At 41.0% G+C, this 24,879-nt stretch overlaps 1 protein-coding gene across 5 annotated transcripts in view; it reads right to left on the bottom strand.

Moving 5' to 3' along the window:
- Positions 1-225: 225 nt before the first annotated feature.
- Positions 226-24,879, bottom strand: part of trmt61a (tRNA methyltransferase 61A) — a 52,716-nt gene continuing 28,062 nt past the window's right edge. For 4 of the 5 annotated variants that reach the window (XM_078234022.1, XM_078234018.1, XM_078234019.1 and 1 more), the window contains 2 exons: positions 12,935-13,201; positions 437-896 (listed from right to left, as the gene is read on the bottom strand). In XM_078234022.1, coding sequence (XP_078090148.1) covers positions 571-896; positions 12,935-13,201 — 593 coding nt within the window. In that variant the 3' untranslated portion in view covers positions 437-570. Of the gene's footprint in view, positions 415-436; positions 897-12,934; positions 13,202-24,879 lie in introns of those variants that run through there. The other variant, XM_078234023.1, reaches the window with a different exon arrangement.

Raw genomic sequence — 24,879 nt, 5'->3', positions numbered from 1 at the left:
ATTTTCCAGCTTGCCAATGTTCCCAAACACTACGTGTGGTGTTGCAGCAAAGTGGAAAGTTGGACGGTTTTCACGCCACATTGTTTACAGACAAGTACAAACATCACCAAATATGTCCGCCACCTAAATCATTCTTCAATTATTTAATGCTCGTGAGTGTATGTGGCTTCAATGTATCAGATCACATTGGCATTTTTCAAAATTCACTGTAGACAAGTCACTTAATATTGTGTATAAAACATTTATTTGAAAATCAATTAAATAAAAAATCTTCTAAAGAAACAAAGCACAGATGAAAGGAGGCCAGCACATGCCCACATGGAATTTAGAAGTGGTTTAGAGCCCACTGATTCATTCCACTTCCAGCCCATGTTCTGATTTTACATTCAATTCAATGCCGTTTCTCAATGGTTTCTGCAAAAAACAGATGAAAAGGTTATGCTCTTGTCGTCATCCTTGGCATGTGCCACTGCACCAAAACCACACATAAATGCAACTCTCTTGTGGCATTGGATTCCAGATTTGTTTTTGGAAAGAAAATAAAATGTCCAAATTAACACTGCTCAGTGCCTAGGAGAGGTATTTTGTAGCAAAGGTCAAATACCCAGTGTGACCTGCCATCTCTCGCAGAGGCGCGCCACTTTTAAACTGGGCGGTTCCCTGCTGCGAATCACTCCAGCTGTTTTCCTTTGACTGGCTCCTCACGTCCGCTGGCATGTCCTGGTTATCGGTGTCTCCTGTACCAAGGTCAGGGAGCTGCAGGCTCACTGTCCTGACATCATACACACGGAGAAGAATTTCAAACGTACTGATATCCATGAAGTCTTCTTCAGTCATAGCTAGGCAGGTGCGTTGTACTTGTTCAATACAGGGGGAGAAAGAACAGATCCTGCCGCCTGCGTTAAAAAAGACGTTTAGAGATTTAAAATAATTAAAACATCTCAGGTGCCCATTTCACCCATCACAGAAAATATCAATTCACTTTCCCTTTTCTATTTTTATTTTAAAGCTTTTGATTTGTTGTTTATCCTTCATTGCTCATTTGTTCTTTCCCTTTATTCCTTTCCTCACAATCCACCCCCCCCCACCTTTTCAGCACCTCGTCCTTAATTCAGACTAACTGCAATTATTGTATTGATTTTACATGACCATGGTCATGTTTCTCCTCCTCCTCTCCGAGCTCCCCTACGCCCGTGGTCACAGATTGCAGAGGGCACAACCCGATATGGTGGAATGAACCGAAAATTCAATGAGTGCAAATAAATCCTAAATGATTCAAAGTAGTTATGCAAATTAGACAGCAACCTAGCATCTGTTTTGAACGCAGCCACATGATGGGAGCTGAAAAGAAATGATGGAAAATAACAGTCACTCAATAGGACTGAATGGTAGACTGCACCACAAAATAAAATTGAAGATGTATTGGCATGTTAAACCTTCCACGGTCGACTGTTTTCACAATAAGGTCAAACGCAAAGTACTTTGGAAAAGAAATATCAGGCAACCTTATTCCCTCAATACAGAAACTTGCCCAAGAGCATTTTATTCATTAGGTATTTCAGAACTGTAGAACACAAAAAAAGCATACAAAATCTGAAAGCATCACTCCAGTTGGGGTCTAGCCAATCAACTGAAGTATAATTGCTCATTTTTATATTACAACCCTATTGACATGAAGGTTAACATTTTATGAGCCTCTTGATTACTTTTTGTACAAATGCACATGGGCACCCACATCTCTTTGCTTCTCCACAGCTCCTAGCCTGTCCTCATTCTGAAAATATTCCAGTTTGTCCTTCAGATCCAAAGTGGATGATCTCACACATCCCCACATTGAACTCCATTCGCCATTGATTTGCCCACTTACTTAATCTGTTTATGTCCCTTAGCATATTCCTGCTCCTATGTACCGAATTTACTGTAAACCCTAACAGAATCATCTGCAAATGTGAATTTACAACACTATTTCTTCATCTAAGTCATTGGTATACACAGTGAAATTGTATTAAGGTATTGCCAATAATAAATCTTCATTATTTTTCCTGTTCAGGTTATACAACCCTATGCAACAATCCAACATGTAACATTGCCAGTATAATTAATAAAGCATTTTCGCTGTTTATTAATATTTAAATGAAATACATACCAGATTTAATGCTTTCTACTAAATAAATTTTTATACATGCTTAATTTTTAAGCTTCGATAGATTATTAAGAAGGAAGGGTGCTAATCATAGCAATAAGTTTCAAGATTCAATATTTCTTAATAAAACGCAGCTTTAATTTTTTGCCCTTGGTGCAAAGTCACTCTATCAAGATGACTGATAAGGGAGGTTACGCACAAAGCCCTTCCAAATCAGATCAAGGATCATCAGTAAGGACAGTACAAGTAAATCCTAGTCTTGAGACTCAGATTCCCTGTGAATTATTTATACAAAATAAATGCAACTTTACTAAACTGCAAATTGCACCAAAATGTTAGAAATGTTAACAACATTTATTCCATTTGCAACCCGAGATTGTTCCAGGTTGTTTTGTCCAGATCAATGGAATTCAGCAGCAACAACCACCTTCAAAAATACCTGCATGTTGACAGCTGCTTGAGCAAAGCCTGCATTTTAATCACCTTAATAGTCAGCTCACCAACTTTAATCACAGAATCTGCTCTGGCTATTCTAGGAATGATGTGGAGATGCTGGCGTTGGACTGGGGTAAGCACAGTAAAAACCTGGTGTTGTGAGACTTCTTACTATTCTAGGAATGACAGAATCTATCAAATGGCAGATTTTTACAACCATTGCAGAATTCTACTTGATTAAATAACATCATTTCACAGATATACTCTATGCAGTAATAGTTGCTTTGTAAAACCAATTAAGCACCGGATTCAAACCATTTTGACTATCCTACCTTTGGCCCTGGTCAAAATATCTCTGGTATTTCTGTAAGCTCTTCTAGCTCAACCAGCTAGAGATGGTATTCAGTGTAAGTTTATCCTTAGAATTCAGTCTCCAAAATTATTTTCTTTTAAATCTGAAGTGAGAGGTCATGCTGGCAAACCCATGTCCTTTAACACCTACTCTCCTCACCAAGCTAAAGGTCTTGGACTGATTACCTGAACATTACACATATTTATAGTTACTGGTGGAAAATGTAACTCGATAAAGACCAAGTCATTCTGAATCACCCACCTGGACATGCCACAAACCACCAACCATCTTTGCCACAAATATAGGAAAAAGGGCTGTTTGACCCTCCCAACCTCCAAGAGGGATTCAAAGAGAAATAAATGCAACAATTTAAAAAAGATGCAAGGACATTCAAACCAGAACCTGATTCAACCAAAGCAAACAGGTTTTCTCTTTCCATTCATTGGTTAACAATTATATCTAATGTTGGCTCTTTGTATTTTTGCATTAAAGTTCAAAAGCAGATCAGAGCCTAATTTCAAAATACAAAATCAGCCTTCCTTACTATTGGCTCTGTGGGCCTTTCCCAATTAATAGTTGAACCTGCCCGCTTGCATGTCAAATAATGCATCATCTTCGGTCCTTGTCCATTTGCTCCAACCCCACCCCTGCTGCCTCAGCACGTCTTACTTCGCAGCACATTGTTTAGCCATCTGGATCCTAGCCTTCAGGTGATTAAGAGCCTCTTCAATCTTTTTCATTGTATTTGGTGGACCAAATGGCCTTTTCTTAGTCCATGTTTTTCCTCCTCATGCATTCCAATGATTTTCACTGACAATCCTTTCCCCTTCTGCAAACACTGAGGTACAGTTTACTGGGGTACAGTTTCATGGGCATCAGTAGCACTCCAGCATCTCTTCCAAGTGGTCATTATTTATTTGGATTCTTGATGGGCAGTTTGTGCTGGCAGGTTATTAAACAATGCTGCCATCACAAGAGTGTGATTTGCAGCACAGTGGCACAATGGTTAGCACTGCTGCCTTACAGTGTCAGGGACCCGGGTTTGATTCCTGGTTTGGGTCACTGTCTGTGTGGAGTTTGCACATTCTCCCCATGTCTGCATGGGTTTCCTCCAGGTGCTCCGGTTTCCTCCCACAGTCCGAAAGATGTGCTGGTTGGGTGCATTGGCCATGCTAAATTCTCCTTCAGTGTATCCGAACAGGTGCCGGTGTGGCGCGACTAGGGGATTTTCACAGTAACTTCATTGCAGTGTTAATGTAAGCCTACTTGTGACATTAATAAATAAACTTTAAACATCTAAGTCCACTTGCAGGAACTTCTAGCAAGGGTCAACAGATAGAAATCTGGAACAGGAATCCATGCCAATTCGAGTATAAGCAAAGGATAGGGATGAATTGAAGGAACCCTGTCAGTATTCTAAATTAGATAATTCAGCAAATCTGGTTGAGAGCAGTACACCTCCAATTCAAAGCACTTTTGAAAATTGCTAACTTGATGATGGTTAGTTACATCTCAACTTTAATGCCACGCTTTTAACGTAGCAAAATGTTCTGAAGTGCTTCACAAGAATGCTGAACAAAATTTGATACCAGTCATAGGAGATAACAGAACATTTAAAGGGAGCATTTCTAAGATGAGAGAGATACAAAGTGAGGAAGAGAAGTAGGAGGTTTAGGGGAAAATATGCCAGGGCTCAGGGCCAAAGCAATTGAAAGCAGGCTGTCAATGGGTGGGGTTGTGGCGGTGGTTTGATTAAAATCAGAGATACAGAAGGAATATGGAGCTCTTGGGAAGGTGGTTGAGCTAGAAGAGCTTACAGAGATAAAAGGAGGCGAGGTAATGGAGAAATTTGAAAACAATGATGAGGCGGTGGCAGACTGGGAGAAAGGGCAGGTGATGAATGAACAGGACTTTGAGAATTAAGAAATGGGCAGAGTTTTGGAAGAGCACAAGTTTATGTAGGGTGGAAGATGGGAAGCTAGCCAGGAGAGCACTTGAATTTCAACAGACAATTTGCATATTCTGCTTATTTAGTTTCACCCACACTGTAATGGGGAAGTTTTAAAGTTTGCAACACCAGCATACATTTTCATTGTTACTTCCTCGTTTTTTTCCTTGCGTCTTATGTAGGCCATTTTGTTCTGTCAAATAAATATAGCTACTCATGCACATCAAACCTGGCTTCTTCGCTCTCTCAAGGTTGCCTGATGAGAACCCCATCCCATCAGCCCATAAATTTAGCATATCAGTTTACCATACAGATCCAAAATATCTGTGTTCATATTTGATAACAATGACATCTAATCATCATTGCAGGACTTTTTTTTTCTTTTTTTTAAAAATCATTTTTTTGTTTAACATTATGTCCATATTTGCAAGTTCAACATCATAGAAATCATAGAAATCATAGAAACCCTACAGTGCAGAAGGAGGCCATTCGGCCCATCGAGTCTGCACCGACCACAATCCCACCCAGGCCCTAACCCCACATATTTACCCGCTAATCTACGCATCTCAGGACTCTAAGGGGCAATTTTTAACCTGGCCAATCAACCTAACCCGCACATCTTTGGACTGTGGGAGGAAACCGGAGCACCCGGAGGAAACCCACGCAGACACGAGGAGAATGTGCAAACTCCACACAGACAGTGACCCGAGCTGGGAATCGAACCCGGGACCCTGGAGCTGTGAAGCAGCAGTGCTAACCACTGTGCTACCGTGCCGCCCCATCCTTATATGCAGCATGCCAGGAATTTATGATAAAATTTATTAACATGGTTGTTTCCTACCATTTTAGCTGAGACACCAATCTCAGCAAATTTGTATTCCAACACTTTTTCGGATTTAGCTCTGAGAATTACAGTAATTTTTCAGAAATTGAAACACTCAAAAAACTGAGCAGAACCTATTTCACAGCTCAATATAAATGACAGTGAACACTGATAGAAAAATCTGCTTGTAAGTCTAATAGCTGCATTCAGCTGCTTCTTAATATTATACAGACTGAACTAAATTCGCTGCACACTTGCCTTGGGAGGGGGCAGAATCTTCAGTTGACGTTTCTGCAAAGAATTTGAGCTGTTTCTTGCATTCGGGTACTGAACCCCACAATTATTGAGGACAGAGATGCTCACAGAATTACCTCCCTCCATTACCGGCCTGACTATTCATCACTTTTCTCAAATGGATACGATAGGGTTAGGAACAGAATTAGGTCATTCAGCCCCTCTAGCCTGTTCTATCTTTAAATGAGATCATGGCTGAACTGTGACCCAAATTCATATACTTCCTTTAAAACTCAGGGATGCAAATCATCTAGTTCTGGAGATTTCACTCTGTCATTTTAATGAGTTCCTGCCCCTGATTCAATATTAGTTTCCTGGCGAGGTCTGGCATATGTACTTCTTCCTCTATTGTAAATATTGACGCAAAGAGAGTATTCAACATGTTCACCATTTTCCAATTTTCATAAACCATATCACCTTTAATAGTTTCTATGGGACCCCATTGCCCCTGACCTCCATCTATTTGTTCTTAAAATAACTGTGCAATTTCTGTTAATTTTCACATTCTTCGCCAATTTCTTTTAATACCTCCTTTCAATCTGTTTTGTCACCCTTTGTAATTAGCATTCCTCCAGGGTGCATTTATACATGCTTTTTCTTTTAGCTTTGTCTCTCATCACTTCAGTCATCCATGGAATTTTTAAGTAGAATTCTTGTCCCTTAAGGGTATACCTGGGTCTGTTCCACATTAAATTTTTTTTAGAACACCTCCCACTGACCTTCTGCTTTTATCCATAAATGGATTTGCCTAGTTTACTGTAGGGAGTCTGTTTCATTGCGCTGAAGTCAACCGTACCTAAATCTAGAAACCTAGCTTCAGGTTTCTTTCTTACAAACATTACATTAAAAAAATCATATTTTGATCGGTATTAGAGAAATGTTCATGTACCATGCTAACTAAAACTGGTTAATTACTAAATCTACTATGCCTCTCCCTGTTGTTGGTTGCACAATAAGGAGTCTAACAACACCAGGTTAAAGTTCCACTTGGAGCCGGAAGTTTGCGGTGTCGATGGTAGTCATGATGTGGAGATGCCGGCGTTGGACTGGGGTAAACACAGTAAGGAGTCTAATCTGGTGTTGTTAGACTCCTTACTGTGTTTACCCCAGTCCAATGCCGGCATCTCCACACGTTGGTTGCACAACACATTGTTGCAGAAAACTGTCCCAGACACATACAAGAAATTCACTACCCTTCTGACTTATGCAAATCTGCCTATTCCATCCAGATGCAAGTTAAAAACTCCCCACTTGTCTAATCTCTGTGGTGATACAAGATGCCACATAACAACTGCTACTGGGGAGGCCTAAAAATGACTCTCAGCATGGTCCAAAATCCTTTTCTATTTCTCCATTCTGTCCATAATGTCTCCACTGCCTGTTTACCTCTTATGTCCTTTCTCCCAGAGAAGTGACTTCATGCTTAATCACGAAGGATACTTCTCCAACATTTCTCCCATCTTTCCTGTAGACAGCTTGAACTGGCACATTTAGTTCCGAGCCTTGACCATCTTGTAGCCTTCCAGGTTGAATTCATTCAATTCAATTCAATTGGTTTATGATGATCCATGTATTAAAATAAAGAATATTTATTTGGATCATACACTCTAATCTGTCATTTGGTTTAATTACTTCATATCTCTTAGTTATTCCTTTACTTGTAGTACCTAAATAACAATCTATAACTGTAGCTCTATCTTCTTGCTTTTCGGTTGCTTTCAAACCATTATTTATAGTACCTTTTCCACCCTAGACCTCTATCACATTTACTAGTTTAACATAGTTGAGATTGCTCAGGTTATCCTTCCTGCTAGGACCTTTAGTTCTAGCCTGGTTCAGGTGCAGCCTATCCCAACGTTATGGTTTTTTCCTATCCCAGTGTCAGTGTCCAATGAAATGGAACTCCTCCTTTTGCCATATGCTCAATCCCTCAATCTGCTCATCCCTGTGGCAATCCAGAAATTGTAACCTTCAAGTTCCTGCTCTTTAATTTAGCTCCTAGTACTCGCCCAACAATTTTCTCTATGTTGTTCGTTCCAACATGGAACGTAACACTGGATCCTGCCCTGCAATCTCCAATTTTGTTTCAAGACATTTTGAGATATCTGTCACCCTAGCACCAGGAAGGCAACATACCAAATGGGACTCTTGATCCTACTTACAAAGGATACTACCTGATCCTCTAATTATTGAATCTCCTACAAGTTCACATTATTCTTCCCTCAACACCCCCTCTCCCACTTTTGGACAACCTCTGGTTTTAACGTACCACAGTCTGCACCCTTATGAACACTGTACTTGCTGGATAGTATCAGTCCTGCAAGTCCTCTTGTTTTCTATCTCACCGAGATTTTGCCTGCCAGGTGAGCTGGTGAGAGTGGAGTGGATGCAGCTATTTGGAAGGAAAAATTGTGTCAAATGGGTGGGAGCAGTGGGAGATTCTGGGGGCACAGTGTAGGCATGTCCGCACGAAGAAATGGGGCAGTACTGCCAAATCTAGAGCCCCTGACTATTCAGAAGCAAACAGGCCAAGATAAAGCAGGAAAAAAAAAACTTATGACAGTCACAAAAAACTTAATGTGAAAGTCTAGAGGAGTATAGGAAGTATGGGGGTGAAGTAAAAATGGAAATATGAACCTATGGTGTTTTACCAGTATGTTAAGAGCAAGAGAATACCAAAGGAAAAGGTAGGATTATCAGAGATGTGGGTTGATGCAAGAGATGTGGGCTGCGTTCTGAATGAGTACTTTGACTCTGCCTTCATTGAGAGGGATGATAGTTAAAGAGGAGTGTGAAATAAGCATAATGAGAGAGGAAGTATTGGAGGGAATGACATCCTTGAAGGTGGATAAATGACCAGAGCCAATTCAATTGTATCGCAGGTTGTTGAAGGAAGCCAGGGAGGAAGTAGCAGATTCTCAAAGGATCATTTTCCAATCCTCACTAGATACAGACATGGTACCATTATTTAAAATGGGAGCGAGGGATAGGCCAGACTTCAGTGCTGAGCAAATTATTGGAAACAATTCTGAGAGACAGGATAAACTGTCACTTAGAAAGACATGAATTGATCAGGAATAGTCAGCATAGTTTTGTTCGGAGAGGATCTTGTCTTAATAATTTAACAGAACTTTTGAGGAAGTTGTGGTGAATGTTGTCTCCATTGATATCAGTAAGGTATCTGACAAAGTCCCACATGACAAACTGGTCAGAATAGTAAGATTCCATGGGATACAGGGCAGGTTAGATCCAAAATTGGCTCAGTGACGGGAAAGAATAGGTAAAACTCGATGAATGTTTTTGCAAACGGAAAGCAGTTTCCATTGGTGTCCCACAGAACTCAGTGTGGAGGCCTTTGCTGTTGTTCTATACTTAATGATTTAACTTAAATATGGGAGGCATGATTGGGAAATTTGCAGATGACACAAAAAATTGGCCATGTAGTTGATAGTGAAGAGGAAAGCTTTCGACTCCAGAATAATATCAATGGTTTGGTTGATTGGGGAAGAAAAATTGCAAATGGAATTCAATCCGGAAAGGATTGCATTTGGGAAGGGCAAACAAAGCAGGGGATACTCAATAAATGGGAAGATAATAAGAGAGGTTGAGGAAGTGAGAGACCTTGGCGTGCTTGTCCGGAGATCCTTGAAGATGTCAGGACAAGTGGACACAGTGATCAGGAAAGCACAGAATGCTTTCCTTTACTGGGCAAGGTATTGAATAAAAAAGCAGGGATGTAATGATGGAACTGTGTACCAGGGTCAAAGTTTTAAAGTGATTGGTAGAAGGATTAGAGGAGATATGCTGGTTAGGCCACAGCTAGAATTTTGCATACAGTTCAGGTCACCACATTATAGGAAGGACATAATTGCTTGGAGTGAGTGCAGAAGGGATTTACCAGAATCACAGAATACCTACAGTACAGGAGGTCATTGGGCCCATTAAGCCTGCACTGACAACAATCCCACCCAGGCCCTATCCCCGTAACCCCATGTATTTACCCTACTAGTCTTTCTGATACTCGGGGGCAATTTAGCATGACTAATCAACCTAACCCGCACATCTTTGGAGTGTGGGAGGAAACCAGAGCACCCAGAGGAAACCCACGCAGACACGGGGAGAATGTGCAAACTCCACAGAGACAGTATGACCAGAGGCCGGAAGTGAACCCAGGTCCCTGGTATTGTGAAGCAACAGTGCTAACCACTGTGCCACCCACTGTTGCCAGGGCTTGAAATTGAAGCTACGAGGAGAGATTGGCTAAAGTTGTTTTCCTTAGAACAGAGGAGGCAAAGGGATAATCTAGTTGAAGAGTACAATATTAAGAGGGGTCCAGATAGGATAGGCAGCAAAGATCAATTACCAGGGGTCAGAGATTTAAGGTGATTGGTAGAAGGATTAGAGGAGATATGCAGAAAAATCTTTTCACCCAGAGAGTGGGTGGGCATTTGGAATTCATTCCCTCTAAGTTGGTGGTTGAGGCTGAAATGTTCAACTGATTTAAAAAAGGATAAATTAAAGGCTATGGACCAGAGGCAGGAAAGTGGAATTAAAATGCGTGGCTAGTTTCTTTCTTCTCTTTTTTGGCCAGCATAGACAATGGGCTGAGTGGCCTCTTTCTGCATCGCAAACTTTCTGTGGTTCAATGGTTCTTACCCTACACACGATTGGCCACATCCGCCCAGGTCTGAACCGGCACCTTTCTATGTGACGGGACCGAAATCTGGAGCAAACTGTCCATGTACCTCTTCCCCTTCCTTTTCTGTTGGCGTCTCTCCAACTCACAATCCAATTCGACGACTCTGAGCCAAAGATGTTCAAGACAGAGATATCTACTGGAGATGTATTCACTGGGAGCCTTACTATCCACAAACCACCACATAGTGTAGACCACGCACACAACATGTGCTATTGTATGTTAGTCTAGGTTATTTATACCCAATGTTTCCACTAAGCTGCATGCACGATTGACCACATAGCAGCCTGGAAAGTACCGCACAGAACTGCGCGTGTGATTAACCACACAGCAGCTTGGAAGGTACTGCACGTATGATTAACCACATTGGAAGGTATTGCACAGAACTTGGACAGAATTAAATATCACGTTGCAAAAATATTTGAAAGTAATGTACATTGAAAAGAACTGGCTGTACCATCAAATTTTCACAGGGAAGAATTTTGCAAGATTTCCTCCTTATTCCGCACACTAACTTGCACTAAGCACTAATTAAAGATATTTAAATTACTATGGTCTCAATTTATCCTAACTGCTACAAGTACTGGAGTAAAAGAGCAGCACCTTTTTCTCTCTTCGCATTGAACTTCCACACTCAAATTCCCTCCTCATAAATAAAACAAGAAATGCTCAATATACGGTTGGAGAGAAATGGGCAGGATTTTCCAGCCCTTCCTATCAGCGGAGCTTCTGGTTCTGCTGAAAGTTGATCTCCAACCCCATCCCCCTGCAAAAATCTGCATGCTTTGGTGGGACAGGAAGTTTCCACCAACGGCCAATGGCTTGCTGCATTCGACCGTGGGAAAACCCACTGCGGAGTGGGGGCAACTACTCCCAACTACTCTTTGCTTGGATTTGTTGGTTCCTCTATAGCCTGCTGTTAACGGTATGGCACAGTGGTTATCACTGCTGCCTCACAATGCCAGGGACCCAGGTTCAATTCCAGTCTCGGGTCACCATCTGAGTGGACTTTGCACATTCCCCCCGTGTTTGTGTGGGTTTCCTCCGGGTGCTCCGGTTTCCACCCACAGTACAAAGATGTGCAGGTCAGGTTGATTGGCTATGTTAAATTAATCCTCGGGTCAGGGGATTAGCAGGGTAAATATGTGGGATTGTGGTCGTACAGACTTAATGGGCTGAATGGCCTCTTCCTGCACTGTAGGGATTCTGTGATTTTGTGTGTTTGATATATAGATATTGACTGCATAAGCTCCACAAAGTACACCTCATTCTAAGTTACAGCTGACATGGTCCCTGGGCGATGTTCCAACTTCCGTTTGAGGAGCATGGCTGGTTTGTTGCACTGCTCGGTCTCTTAATGCACACATCTTAAAAAGGGACTGCTGCATGTGCACGGTCTGTTTGTTCCTTGTGTGGCATATTTTCTGATGGCTTCTGACATGTCTTTCTAAACTCTCCACTGAGTTTGATAATGATGGAGGAATGAGGGATATGGCAGGCCATGAAGTTACAAATTGTACAATTCTGCTGATTGCACGGAGACCTAGTTTTGCTATTAAAGGAATTTTTCAGTTGATCAATAGATTTATGTATCTGAGATCCAAGTGAAGACTAATAAGGCACCAGGAATGTTTACAATGGGAAAGAGGCAACTTATGTTGATGATCTTATTTGGGATTGGAGATCAGTGGAATGGGTGAATGCGAATTATGTTTGGCATTAACACAACATCATGGCAAGGGAAGACTGATTCTAAAACAGGCAAGTTGAAGGCCCAGTTAAGATATAACTTTATGTTAAGGAATTGCCTGTCTAGGGGTGATTCAGGTCAATATTCCCAAAGGACAGTAAAGTGATCAGACAAGTTCACATAGGTCCAGTCACTTGACTCAAAAGTAATGATTTAAAACGCATTATCCTACTTGTTTATAGAAAAATCTTTTTCTCAATCAATTTAGCAATATTTAAGGAATCACAATTGCACAAGAATTGATCGATGCAATCGCATCAGATTGATATTAAATGCCTAACCATCTTGTGATAGGATTGAGACCTTTAGTTAAAAAACATAGCGCACATAAAAATGGAGAGGGAACAAAAATAGGGGAAATGAAGGAAAGCACTCCAATAGGATTAGATAACAAAGCAAACTACCAGCATGTTTTTGGTTAGCGTTATCATATTATAGTTAAATAGCAATTTTACAAGATAATCATTTTATTCTTGATTCAGTGTTCCCATACCTTCCATTTTCAGGGCAGATTTTGCATATTTTACAGCCTCCCAAGGTGATGGGATGTCCAGAAATACAGCGTCGGCAACATTGTCAACTCCAAAACCTTCCTTACAAACATCCTGGTTTTTCACTGTGACCAAATGGTCTATTTTGTGATCACAGAACTCCTCCTCAGCTTTCTCTGCTCGCTGTTTATGAAACTCCACAGTGTACAGCCGTCCTGTTGGTGCAATCGTCCGAATGATCGCATGGGAAAGAGAACCACTTCCTGTACCTACAACATTAACAAAAAGGATGCGTTAGTTTCTAATCTAAAGAAAAACATGTCACGCAACAACGATACTTTTGCAGAATTGAAGTAACGGACAACTTGCAGCAAGAGGGGAAATGAAAGTGACGAAAGGAACAGTTGCTGGGCAAGTTTGAGGCTTTGTCAAAATGGAGACTTTTTGTCAAAATGGAAGAGTTAGCAAAGTTCAGAAAAGGAATCAAGATGACAGGGATAAAATGGTTTATGTTCTACCTTTGCCCATTATATTTGAATAAAATATTTGAATGCATACGTTGCATAGGATGGTACAAAATGTACAGTAAATATTTCTCAATGCACAAGATGCATCAATAAATGGAATTTGAGTTGCTTGGTTCAAACATGCTGAGGCAGGCACAGTCTAATCAGCACTCTCTCAGGTTAAGAGGGGAAAGATAGAAAATGCCAACTTTATCTACTCAGATTGAACTGAAAATAAGCTTCAAGAAATCATTGCCTTTGTTTCTGAGCACACTGGTCTGAACACGACTTCTGCAACTTCATACTTAACCTAGTTTCTTTACAGTAAAGTTTGCTGGTGGGTGGTGGTGGGGGGGGGGGGGGGGGGGGAGGAGGGAGGGGGTGGAAACAGACAAGGTGAACATCTTAGGTATAGATTCTTAGAAACACAGTTTGACTGAGAAGGTCAAAGCACCTGACATTGGCCTGTCCTTTTCTTCTTATGAAACTGCCATTCTCATTGTTTTCAACATTGCAGTTCTAATTTTATTTCTGCACCCATAATCTCTTTTTGCTTCCCCTTCCCACAATTTATTCCATTCTCTCAACGTTTTCCTAGGACAAGCCTCTCACTGTCTTAGCTATTTATAAGTTCATTCATATTTTAGGATGTCTCTCTATTGCCTCGGCAAGTGGATCTATTACAAATGGAAATGTCATGCATTCTGTTTTAAAAGCAGCGTGCAGTTCATTAACTTCCTCTCAAGGTTGGAGTGTGTGAAGCTTTCTCCTCCAGTTTCTGTTGCCCACAGCCACATCTATTAAAATGCTGGGTCGATCTTTCAGATCTGAAGACCATCATGCCTGAAATTTTAATTCATATTATTTTGCAAAGTGGGAAGTATCATGATCGTCCAGGGTGAAGGAGGCCCTTTAGTAACGAGGTGTGCTGAAACTCGATAAAAATGGGCCTTTGTGGCAGCTGGCATTGGAAAAATTGTCAAGTTTGCTTTGGGATCGTCACTGGTGTGTACGAGAAGCCAGGAGGCCTACCTCGCCATAAAATCCAATTTAAACTAAATGCAAAGCGAACGTAGCAGGCAGGAGGGCTCTGCTCAGCCTGTTAAAGCCGGGACACTAATCATGAAGGAGTAGTAGCAGGTGCAAAATCCACATTTTCCCAGTATTGTTACAGCTCTCAGAAATCCCATTTAATGCTCACTTGTTGCGTCCTGTGAACCTCAAGTTAAGACTCTTTTGTTCTCCCTACTGCCAAGAATACAATGTTGATTCACAGCCGACCATTGAAATGGAAATCAGTGCATGAATGAAGTTCAAGACTGTTGCAGATGTTTGAAGTTTCAGAAAAAATAATCCATTCATAAGCAAATTGGAAATGTACCATAGGAACTGTGCAACTATTCTTGAAGTCAAACTGAACATTACACTCAGTCACAAATCCAGATGCATACTTTGATACTACATTTGAATAATTATTCATAAACAATCCAATTTAAAATGCTTAGAACTCCAGTGGGTCTGAAGCACTTACGTAATTTTATTTGGTTGGTACAAGCTACACACAATATTTCAGTAAATTGCACGTCTGTGCAATAATGAAAAGTGCTCATGCAAACTCAAACATTCTCGAGAAGTATAAATTGTATAAAAGCCAAATGACTGTGGATGATGGAATCTGAAACAAAAACAGAAAATGCTGGAGAATCTCAGCAGGTTTGACAGCATCTGTGGAGAGAATATAAATTGTCACCGAGTCCAAATTTTCTTCGTGCACATTCATGAATGAGCCAGTTAGATGCTGTGGCCCAAATTTTATGGCAATAGTGATGGCAAAACTGTTAGCATTCACGATCATTACTCATCCAGTGTCTATATCCTTATACACACCAAGTCACGTTCCCCCTTATCCCTGTACTTGCTCATGATCGAGTGCCTCAATTTCAAAATTTTTGTTCAGGATATGGGATGCACCGCCTGAGTGAGTGGAAAAGGCTGGGTGAACCGAGGAAATTGGATTGTTATCTGAAAACGAAGAATGTGAAGGGCTACGAAGAGAAGGCCGGGGAACGGCACTAAATAAAATGCTGCATTGGAGACTGGCATAGGCACAATGGGCCGAATAGCCTCCTTCTGTGATTCTGTGAAACCCCTCCATGCCCCGCCCTATCTCTAATCTGCCCTAGCCTCACAAACTTCCAGGGCAACTGTGCCTAATCTAATACCGGCCTCTTGAACATCCTCTTATAATTGCTCCACCTTTGGAAGCTGTGCCTTCAGCAGTCCAGGTCCGAGCTCTGAGATTCCATCTCAAAACCTCTCCAGCTTCTTTAAGGCAATAACATAGGATTAACGAGGGGCATATGAAAATGAAACCTGGCCAGGGAAAAGCATCAAGTAGCTCATGCAAACTCAAACATACTAAACCTCACAAAAATCCAGTTTATGACAACCCATAACAAAAACGTATTTCAGAATCAACTCCAAAGCTCATCCCAATACACAAGGGGCTTCTCCTTGTTTATATTCATTTGCTCAGTCAGCTGCTGTTGAAAACACCATCTGTGAGCACCACTTGAGCACATCGCCAGTTGAATCATGTGGTCGAGCTAAAAAAAAAATCCCCTGACATCACGCCTGCTTACATACGTTTACATAATCAGCCAACCTTATGTGCAAGCCTCTTCCTTCCTAACCCTGCTACCAAATATCATGAAACAAAGCCCATTCAGCAGGCAGATATTCTGTTAAAATTGGCACTGGGACATTTCGGCCTGATTAAATCTATAAATTTCATGCCGGAATGTACACAGCCACTTGATCAAAAGACAAATGCTTTATTTCATTTCTGCCTCTCGTCAGAACAACTCACGGTGACGATGGAGATATTTTTGAATACCTGCAGTGCTGTTCTGAATTTAAAACAGAATCCACTTGCCAGTACAATCAGAATTTTTTAATGGATTTTTCTCCATTTAAATTTTGCACCATTGTTTTCTAAATGTTATATATATATTTATTGCAATAAATTTAATTTGAGGTGCACTGCTGACAAATCAAATTGCCTTAATCTATTTTGTTTGTAAAAAAGATCATGCAACAACAGAACCACTCTCGAGTCAGCTGCTCGCAGAACCATCGATGCTGCTTCTTCCCATGATACTCTGCTTCATAAAAACGCTTTCCCTTCCACTTAGTGTCTCACTTGATCTTCTGGTTTGCGATTCCAAACTCAGCACGTGACGAACATTTACTTGGCTGAACTATCATCCCATAGTTTTAAGGGAAAAGTGGCTTAATTATTATTTATGGTGCTTATTAATGCAGTGCTCTGTGGAGAGAGCATTGTTAGCTATGGATTCCTCCAGCAAAGGGCAAGCTTAGACATGTGGGCTGAATTATCTATGATTGGAATAAACAACTACGGTTTTAAAGACACAGAACCATTTCCCTGAGAAAAGGAAGGAAAGCTTTTTGATTTTCTGAAGAGTTTATAAATGGATGGCGCCATGAAATATGCAGAACTTCTGTATTTGTTTTGCAATAAAATCAGAAGTGAATTGTGGATCATTGTCTGGCAACTGAAGTTAGCTAGCAGTCTCTCCAATTGGTTAACAACCCATATTAGACAAGCAAGAAACAATTAAATCACTTTACATGACATGATGAAAGTAAACTAATCCCACAAACTACAAAGGTATGAGCATTCATCTGTAATGCCAGACTTAATGACCCTAGATTTTGCAGTCGTGAAGATTTCTGTGATCTTCCAAAGAGGAGGCAGGACCCAGATTCTGATGTCCTACCTCAATTTTCTCACATGTTCGAAACAAGAACTCAGCAGAGCCATTTAAACTCGGTGCTGAGTTCAAGCAGACCCCATTTTCCCTGGGGCAAGGGCCTTGTCCTGCATTGTGAAAATTATGAATCTTTGGCAAATTCGTAGCTCTTAAAGGGCAGACAAGGTCAAGTTATTTAAATGGCCAGACTTTAAATATTAACAAATACTGCCTGAGAGAGTTGAAAAGTATCTGTTGTCATAGTTTCAAGTGCTGTTTGTTGACATAACTCAAAGTGCCAGTGCCATAGCATTATAAATGTTTGGCTGAATCATCTACCATTCTATCATCACAGAGGGGGTGGTTTTAAGTTCAGTTCAATCAGCAGCTCAAAGAAGTTATAAAAAAATTTAGCTGTTTTTAATGTGGGGTTGCAAATACAAAACCTCTATAAGTACTTGAGGGGATTTAAATGCATTTATGAATGGGGGAGTGCTGTTTCTGTAGTGAAGTGTGCAATAGATTTTTAGAACTTTATTTTATTTCAGCATGGCTCCTGAAGTCTGCCTATGTGGATAGGGTAAGATGCATGGAGGTATGAGGGCCAATGAGGGCAGTGGAGACATAGGTTTGCAAGTGTGGCATGGAGAGTTTGTGGGGGGGGAAATGAAGGAGTGAGAGGGCTAGAGAGTCTAATGTTCAGGAAAACAACTGGGGAGAACTGAGGCAGACTTTTTAAAACAGCCCACCTTGGTACTCAACAACCTCTGTGGCCATTTCTGAACTGTGACCAAATGGCAGAGGGTCAAACTCCATCTCGCATCCACCCCTTCCTAGAACGAATATCCTACCATTTGTGGCACTATTTCTCTCAGGTGTTCCAAGCCGCAAAATATCCCGGTTCGAGCTACCCAACTCAGAAGCAAAAATCCAAGCCGATGTTTCAGACCTCTGATGAATGGTCACAGACCTGCAATGTTAACACAAATTGTTTGGACTATGTTTCAAGCTGGCAGCCTGCCACCTTCAGGGCAATACAGGATGCAAGATGAATGTAGACTTGCCAGCACTGTCCACATCCTGAGATCATTCTGAGAATATAAACCTGATACTAATAACACCAATAAATCAGGAAACCCAGCTTTTGTTACTAAATGCTGAATTTCGTATTTTTTCCTCGAAGATGAATTGCTCACTGTATTAGCTGTCCATCATCCTCTTATGCAATTACCACAGATGAAGAAAGCTAGATGAGTCTGTCACACAGATGGAGTCCAGTGTTGGCTTCAGCGAGCAGATGAAGGAGACTTTGATCAACATTGATCAACTTGTTGCAAGGACTCAATTAATTACGTCCCTATTAAACTGCAGGAGCCATGGCAAGAAAATTACTAACTTGAATAATAGTTTTGTTAATGACATACTTCAAGTACAGTTGTTGATTGGAGGTGGTGGAACTTTGCCTATGGGGAAACGTTCAGTCGAATACAAAAAAAAATAATCCCAGTGGTGTTCCAATGAATAGCATTGGCTCAGTACCCAGGGGTGAACAGAAATTAAGCACTGAACTCTGCAGAAGAGAAACCAAGCCCAAGTGGGTATAATTGTAAGCAGGCACGAGACTTGGATAAGCCACGACAACAGAGAAAACAAATCCACAGTACATTTAGCTGCAAAGCCAGAGGGCTTTTCAGTTATGCTGCATCAGAAATGAAAGCATCTTGGAATCCCAACATTGCAAAGGAGGCCATTTGGCCCATCAAGCCTGCATCAACAACAATCCCACCCAGGCCCTATCCTCTTAACCCCACATATTTACCCAGCTAATCCTCTTGACACCAAGGGACAATTTAGCATGGTCAATCAACCTAACCTGCACATCTTTGGAGTGTGAGGGGAAACTGGAGCACCCGAAGGAAACCCACGCAGACACGGAGAGAATGTGCAAATTCCATTCAGTGACCTGAGGCCTGAATTGAGCCCGGGTCCCCAGCTGGGAGGTAGCAGTGCTAACCACTGTGCCGCCGTGATGCCACATTGCACTATCACCATTCCTAAGCAATGACCACAACATAATTAGGTTCAGTGTTAGAATAAAAAAAAGAGAAAAGTTGAAGGTCACCTTAATGGGGGGGAAAAAATAAGCAAGGCAAGAGACCGTGAAATAAAACCACTGATCAGCAATGGAATTGATTTACAGGCAGAAAAGGTGCAAATGAAATATCTACCAGTAGGATAAAAATAGAGTGTAAAGGTTGGGATGAAGTTAAAACTTAAATAATATGATGAATGCCAGGAGAAATCTGCAAAAGATACAAAATGCGAGATCAGAGAAATTGAAGGAAATCAGCAAAAACAATGAGTAATAGAAGGCTTTCATTCTTTATTAGAGGTGATAGAGACAAGTGTGAAACATACTATGCTCTATAAAGCAGGAGAATGTGAATAGGTGAGTTGCTCTTGTAGAGCCAACATGGACACAATGGGCCAAATGGTCTGCCTCTGTGCCGCAACCATTCTAAATAAGCAGTTAGTCATAGAGGCATGTTTGGATTATAGGATTGCCAGAATATACAACAGTTATGGACTACTATTCAAAGAGAAATGGTGCTACAGGAAGTCATCCAGACTGAGGTTTAAACAAAATCACTGAAACCTTATGATTTACATCTGAGCAGTCTAACAATTTGGTTGGGGAAGGCGGGGTTGGGGGTGGGAAACCACAGAGGCTGACTATGACTTTAAAATCCTGTGGAAAGATAGATTGTGCTAGAGGACTGGAGAATGGTAAATGGACCCTGCATCTTGAAAATGAGACAGGAGAAAACCAAACAATTATAGACAATTTGCTCCAACTTCAGTTTTTGGTTAAATACTAGAGTCTACAGTGGGTGATAAAATGGAAAATATTTAGAGATATAAATTCAAAATTGCTCAACCTGTACATATGCAGTTCTGAACAGATCCACTTACTGAAGTGTCAAGTGAAGCAAATATACTTGTGTAAATCTGTGACAAGAAATAGTCCTGCAAAGCGACTTCTTTAAAAAGATATAATTGCTTCCCCTAGAACCAAAACAAATGCAGATTCCATGTTTAACTGTTTTACCTCATATTGACCATTTGAGGAACATAAACTTACAGTAAACAAAAAAAACCCCACAAGGTTCACAAAATCAAAACCTCAAAACGTCTGGGTAAAACGCTACAGAAATTCACTCCTGAAAATGCCATAGTTAAGTCTTGTTTATGCTAAACATCATTAGAGTATTATGAATAACGTTTTGAGGTCCATGAGTGCATTGTCACTGCTGCAAGCATTTCTTGAAAAGATAAGTTAAGAAAGCACTAAATAAAATTTTCCCATAGCATGGTGGCACAGTGGTTAGCACTGCTGCCTCACAGCGCCAGGGACTTGGGTAACGGTCTGTGTGGACTTTGCATGTTTTCTCCGTGTTTGAGTGGGTTTCCTCCGGGTGCTCCAGTTTCCTCCCACAGTCCAAAGATGAGCAGGTTAGGTGGATTGGCCGTGCTAAATTGCCCCTTAGTGTCCCAAGATGTGTAGGCTAGGGGGATTAGCGGAGTAAATATGTAGGGTTACAGGGATAGGGCCTAGGTGAGAGGCTGTGCTGGAGAGTACAGATTCAATAGGCCAAATGGCCTCCTCCTTCACTGTAGGGATTCTATGAGTAAGTGCAAACCAAATGGGATTTTCATAACCCGTTTGGAAAATCCATGAATCTTCACTAAACTGAGTACTCATTCCAAGGAATAATGTTGGTAACATAGCTGAATTAAGCAAAACATTTACAAGTATTTTACATGTTTGGAATACATGTTTAAAAAATCTCTCAAAGCCATGGAAAGCTTCAATCTGCCCGTTTCTGGACAGTCCCAGAGCAATCACTTCCAGCTGAGGAGAACTGTCAAGTTGCAGATTTCAGCTCCCAGTAGCCACCTGAGCCCACAGCTTCGAGTTTAAAAAAAAACAAAGAGGCCAAGAGCAAAAGTGACCACTTATAGCAGAGTAGGACATCTGTTTGCGTGCTTCAACTCTCTCCTACTCTCCCATGTATTCATCAAAATATTCAGAGAAATCACTTCTTAGGGAATGCAAAAACAACCAGAATTTGTTCTTTTTGGGTGCAAGACATCAAAAACACAGCAAAGCATGAACTCAACTTCTTCTGAGATAAAACTCAAATGGTGTAGGCCGGGGGAATGATAGCAAGAGCCGAAATGTAACTGGAGTAGAAATCCAGAGGTCTGGATTAATGCTCCAGAAGCAAGTTCAAATCCCATTCTGGCAGCTGAGGGAATTTTAATTCAATGAATTAATAAATCTGGAATAAAAAGCTAGTCTCAGGCAAGGATGATCAAGAATCTGCTGGAAAGTCGTAAAAAACCCAACTGGTTCAGGCATCTAGAGGGCATAGGTTTAAGGTGAGAGGGGAGAAATACGAAAGGGTCCAGAAGGGCAATTTTTTCACACAGAAGGTGGTGAGTGTCTGGAACAAGCGGTCAGAGGTAGTAGTAGAGGTGGGTACAATTTTGTCTTTTAAAAAGCGTTTAGACAGTTACAAGATAAGATGGCTATTGAGGGATATGGGCCAATCGCAGGCAATTGGGACTAGCTTAGTCGTTTAAAGGAAGGACGGCATGGACAAGTTGGGCCGAAGGGCCTGTTTCCATGCTGTAAACCTCTGACTCTATATTCTTTGGGGAAGAAAATTGCCTGTCCTTAACTGGTCTGGCCTGCATGTGACTCCAGATCCACAGCAAAGTGGATCATTCTTAATGTCCCTCTGAAATAGCATGCCGCTCAGTTGTATCAAACCGCTACAGAATCAAAGAAGAATGAAACCAGATTGAACACCTGGCATTGATATTGACATGGACACAGCAAAGACACACCACGCCCACTCAACTGTGCAGAGTTCTCCTCACTATGAGCCAAAAACTGAGAGAGCTGTCCTAGAGACTACTCAAATACAAAAGCCTAACATAATCATACCCACTGTACCACACAGCTAATGTCCCAGATTCCTTCCTCACCACTGCTGGTTATATCCTGTGCCATCAGCAGGACACACCGAGCAGAGGTGGCGGTAGAGTGATTTGCAGTCAGAAGGAAGGAGTTGTTAGTGTAGTTAATAGGTTGAGCTCACAGCCTGTCTCATTTACACTTGCTTGAGGCAACAAACATTCTTACACAGGGACTGTTATCTGCAAACAAAAGGGAATATGTTCAAACCTTGGCACCTTTTTTGAATTACCAGGGAGCTTTGGGAGCCCATAGTTCCCCATTGCCTTCTCCATGGCAACACCTTGGCCAGAGTCAACTTGCCAACCGATCAGCTCCCTTTTCTCCTGTGGTACAAATTGTTTAAAATTTGGTATTCTCGCATTGGTCCGGATGAGTGCAATACGAAAAGCTTCTCTCTTTTCAGTAAGAGAGGAAAAAAATTGTTGGGACTACAGGAAAGGGTAGGTGAGCGGGACTCGCAGAATTGCTCTTAGAGAGCCAGCACAAGCACAACGGGCTGAATGGCCTCACTCTCTGCTGTAACCATTCTATTTTATGATTCAAACCAATTATATTTATTTTCACCTGATTTTAAGGAAAATTTTCATAGAATGTCACAACAACAGAGGTCATTAAAATTACCAAGGCACTTGATAATGTGAATGTAGAGGAGAGCGTTTCCTCTTGTGGGAGAGACCAAAACAAGGGGCCAAAAACCATTAAGTGTAAGAGTACACTTAGGAGAGAAATCAGGAGGGCAAAAAGAGGGTTTGAGATGGATCTGGCAGGTAAGGCTAAACAAAATCCCAAGGGGATTAGAGGGATATGGGCCAAACACGGGGAATTGGGACTAGCTGGGAGGGCACCATGGTCGGCATGGACCGGTTGGGCCGAAGGGACCTTTTCTGTGGCTGTATTGTTCTAAAAGAAAAAGCAGCTTTTAGTTCATTCATTCATATGTAAATTACAGAAGCCCAATAAGGTGTGAAAGAGCACAAGGAACATGGCACCATATCACAAATCTTGACATTGCAGTTTCAATATCAGCGAGACCCAATATCATTCATTAATATTCCTTCAATGTCATGAAATCTCAGCTAATTGATTTTGTAATCTTAATATGTTCACTGAATAGCACACAAAGCTTTATCTCAATATACACAGCAACAAAGTAACCAGAGGTAATTTAAAACTTTTAACAGCTGAACATTTGGCACCAGTTGCAATGACAGTGGGCTTACTTTTACCTTTTTTAAAAAAAACTAAAAGCATTATTGCTCACTCTGCAGCAAATAATAGCATTTAAACGGGAGCTAATATTTTCATTTAGGCTAACACACTAACAGATTGACATGCATACAAAATAGGCTGATACACGAATTTTTTTCTGATGCATTATTGAACCAATCTTTTAGAAACTCAGGAAACCGCTTTTAAAGAAAAACAGGAATTTGGATATGTAAATATGATTGCAGTAAAAGTGAAACAAGTCTGATAGATATGGCCATGTGCCCCGCATGTTCATCAGTTTTCAATTAGGTGACTACAGTTGCTCTACAAATGTCATTGCATTGCACCATTTTGTTCGTCAGAGGATCAGTCACATGGACTCACTTCTGCAGTGCTCGGTTAATGCTGCATTGTATTTTAAAGAACTAGTCTACCTATTGAAAATTCTGACCATTACAACAAATATCTGATTGTCAAGGCAACTTGATGCTCATTTAAGCCTTTTAAGGACATGGTATTAGGTATCTGGCAGAACATAGACTATTGTTGGCAGAAGAAAAGCTTCCTGCATATTCTTGATTCGGATCTTAGCTCCTACATGCCTCCAGGAGAAATGGTTCAACTCACATCTTGGATTCCTTTCTTTCTAATTCAACTCAATGAAATTCTATACACAGCTGGAAGGTTACACAGTGATCATATTTCTTAAGTTTTGATGAAGTGTTTCAATGTGCAGAAATGTACAACATTATCGGGATTTGAGAACAGATTAGATTTTTTTTTAAAAGCATAAAAACTACATCACTGCATTTCTGGTGATGGCACAAGACTTAAAACAAAAAATGACTGTATATTCTGCTGCTTTTCCAGAGAGGTACAAGTCGACTGAGCGAATCAGGAATTTTCATTATTTGGGGAAATGTGTGGAGAAGAAATTATTTTTTTAAAAAGGGCTAATTTTCACACTATTTTTTGTACAGTATTAGACACTAATCACATCTGTATTTCTTTGAGTATTTACTATTTTTGATGTTTCTATCCTGACTAAATAAAATGCACCAAAAAAATTGATTAGATGTCCCGCACCCTGCCCAGTGCTAGGGTGCGGGACATCTCTGACCGGCTTGAAAGGATACTGGAGAGGGAGGGGGAGGATCCAGTTGTTGTGGTCCATGTTGGTACCAACAACATAGGCAAGTCTAGGAAAGAGGACCTGTTTAGAGATTATAAAGAGCTAGGATTCAAATTAAAAAACAGGTCCTCAAGGGTCATAATCTCCGGATTACTGCCCGAGCCACGTGCAAATTGGCATAGGGAGGCAAGAATAAGGGAAGTTAACACGTGGCTGAAAGAGTGGTGTGGGAAAGAAGGGTTCTTTTTCATGGGACACTGGCATCAGTTTTGGGGCA

This window comes from Mustelus asterias, chromosome 18 (genome assembly GCF_964213995.1).
Source record: "Mustelus asterias chromosome 18, sMusAst1.hap1.1, whole genome shotgun sequence".
Lineage (NCBI taxonomy): Eukaryota > Metazoa > Chordata > Chondrichthyes > Carcharhiniformes > Triakidae > Mustelus > Mustelus asterias.
Note: the sequence above shows the minus strand (reverse complement) of the source record. Positions and strands in the feature narration are given on the sequence as shown.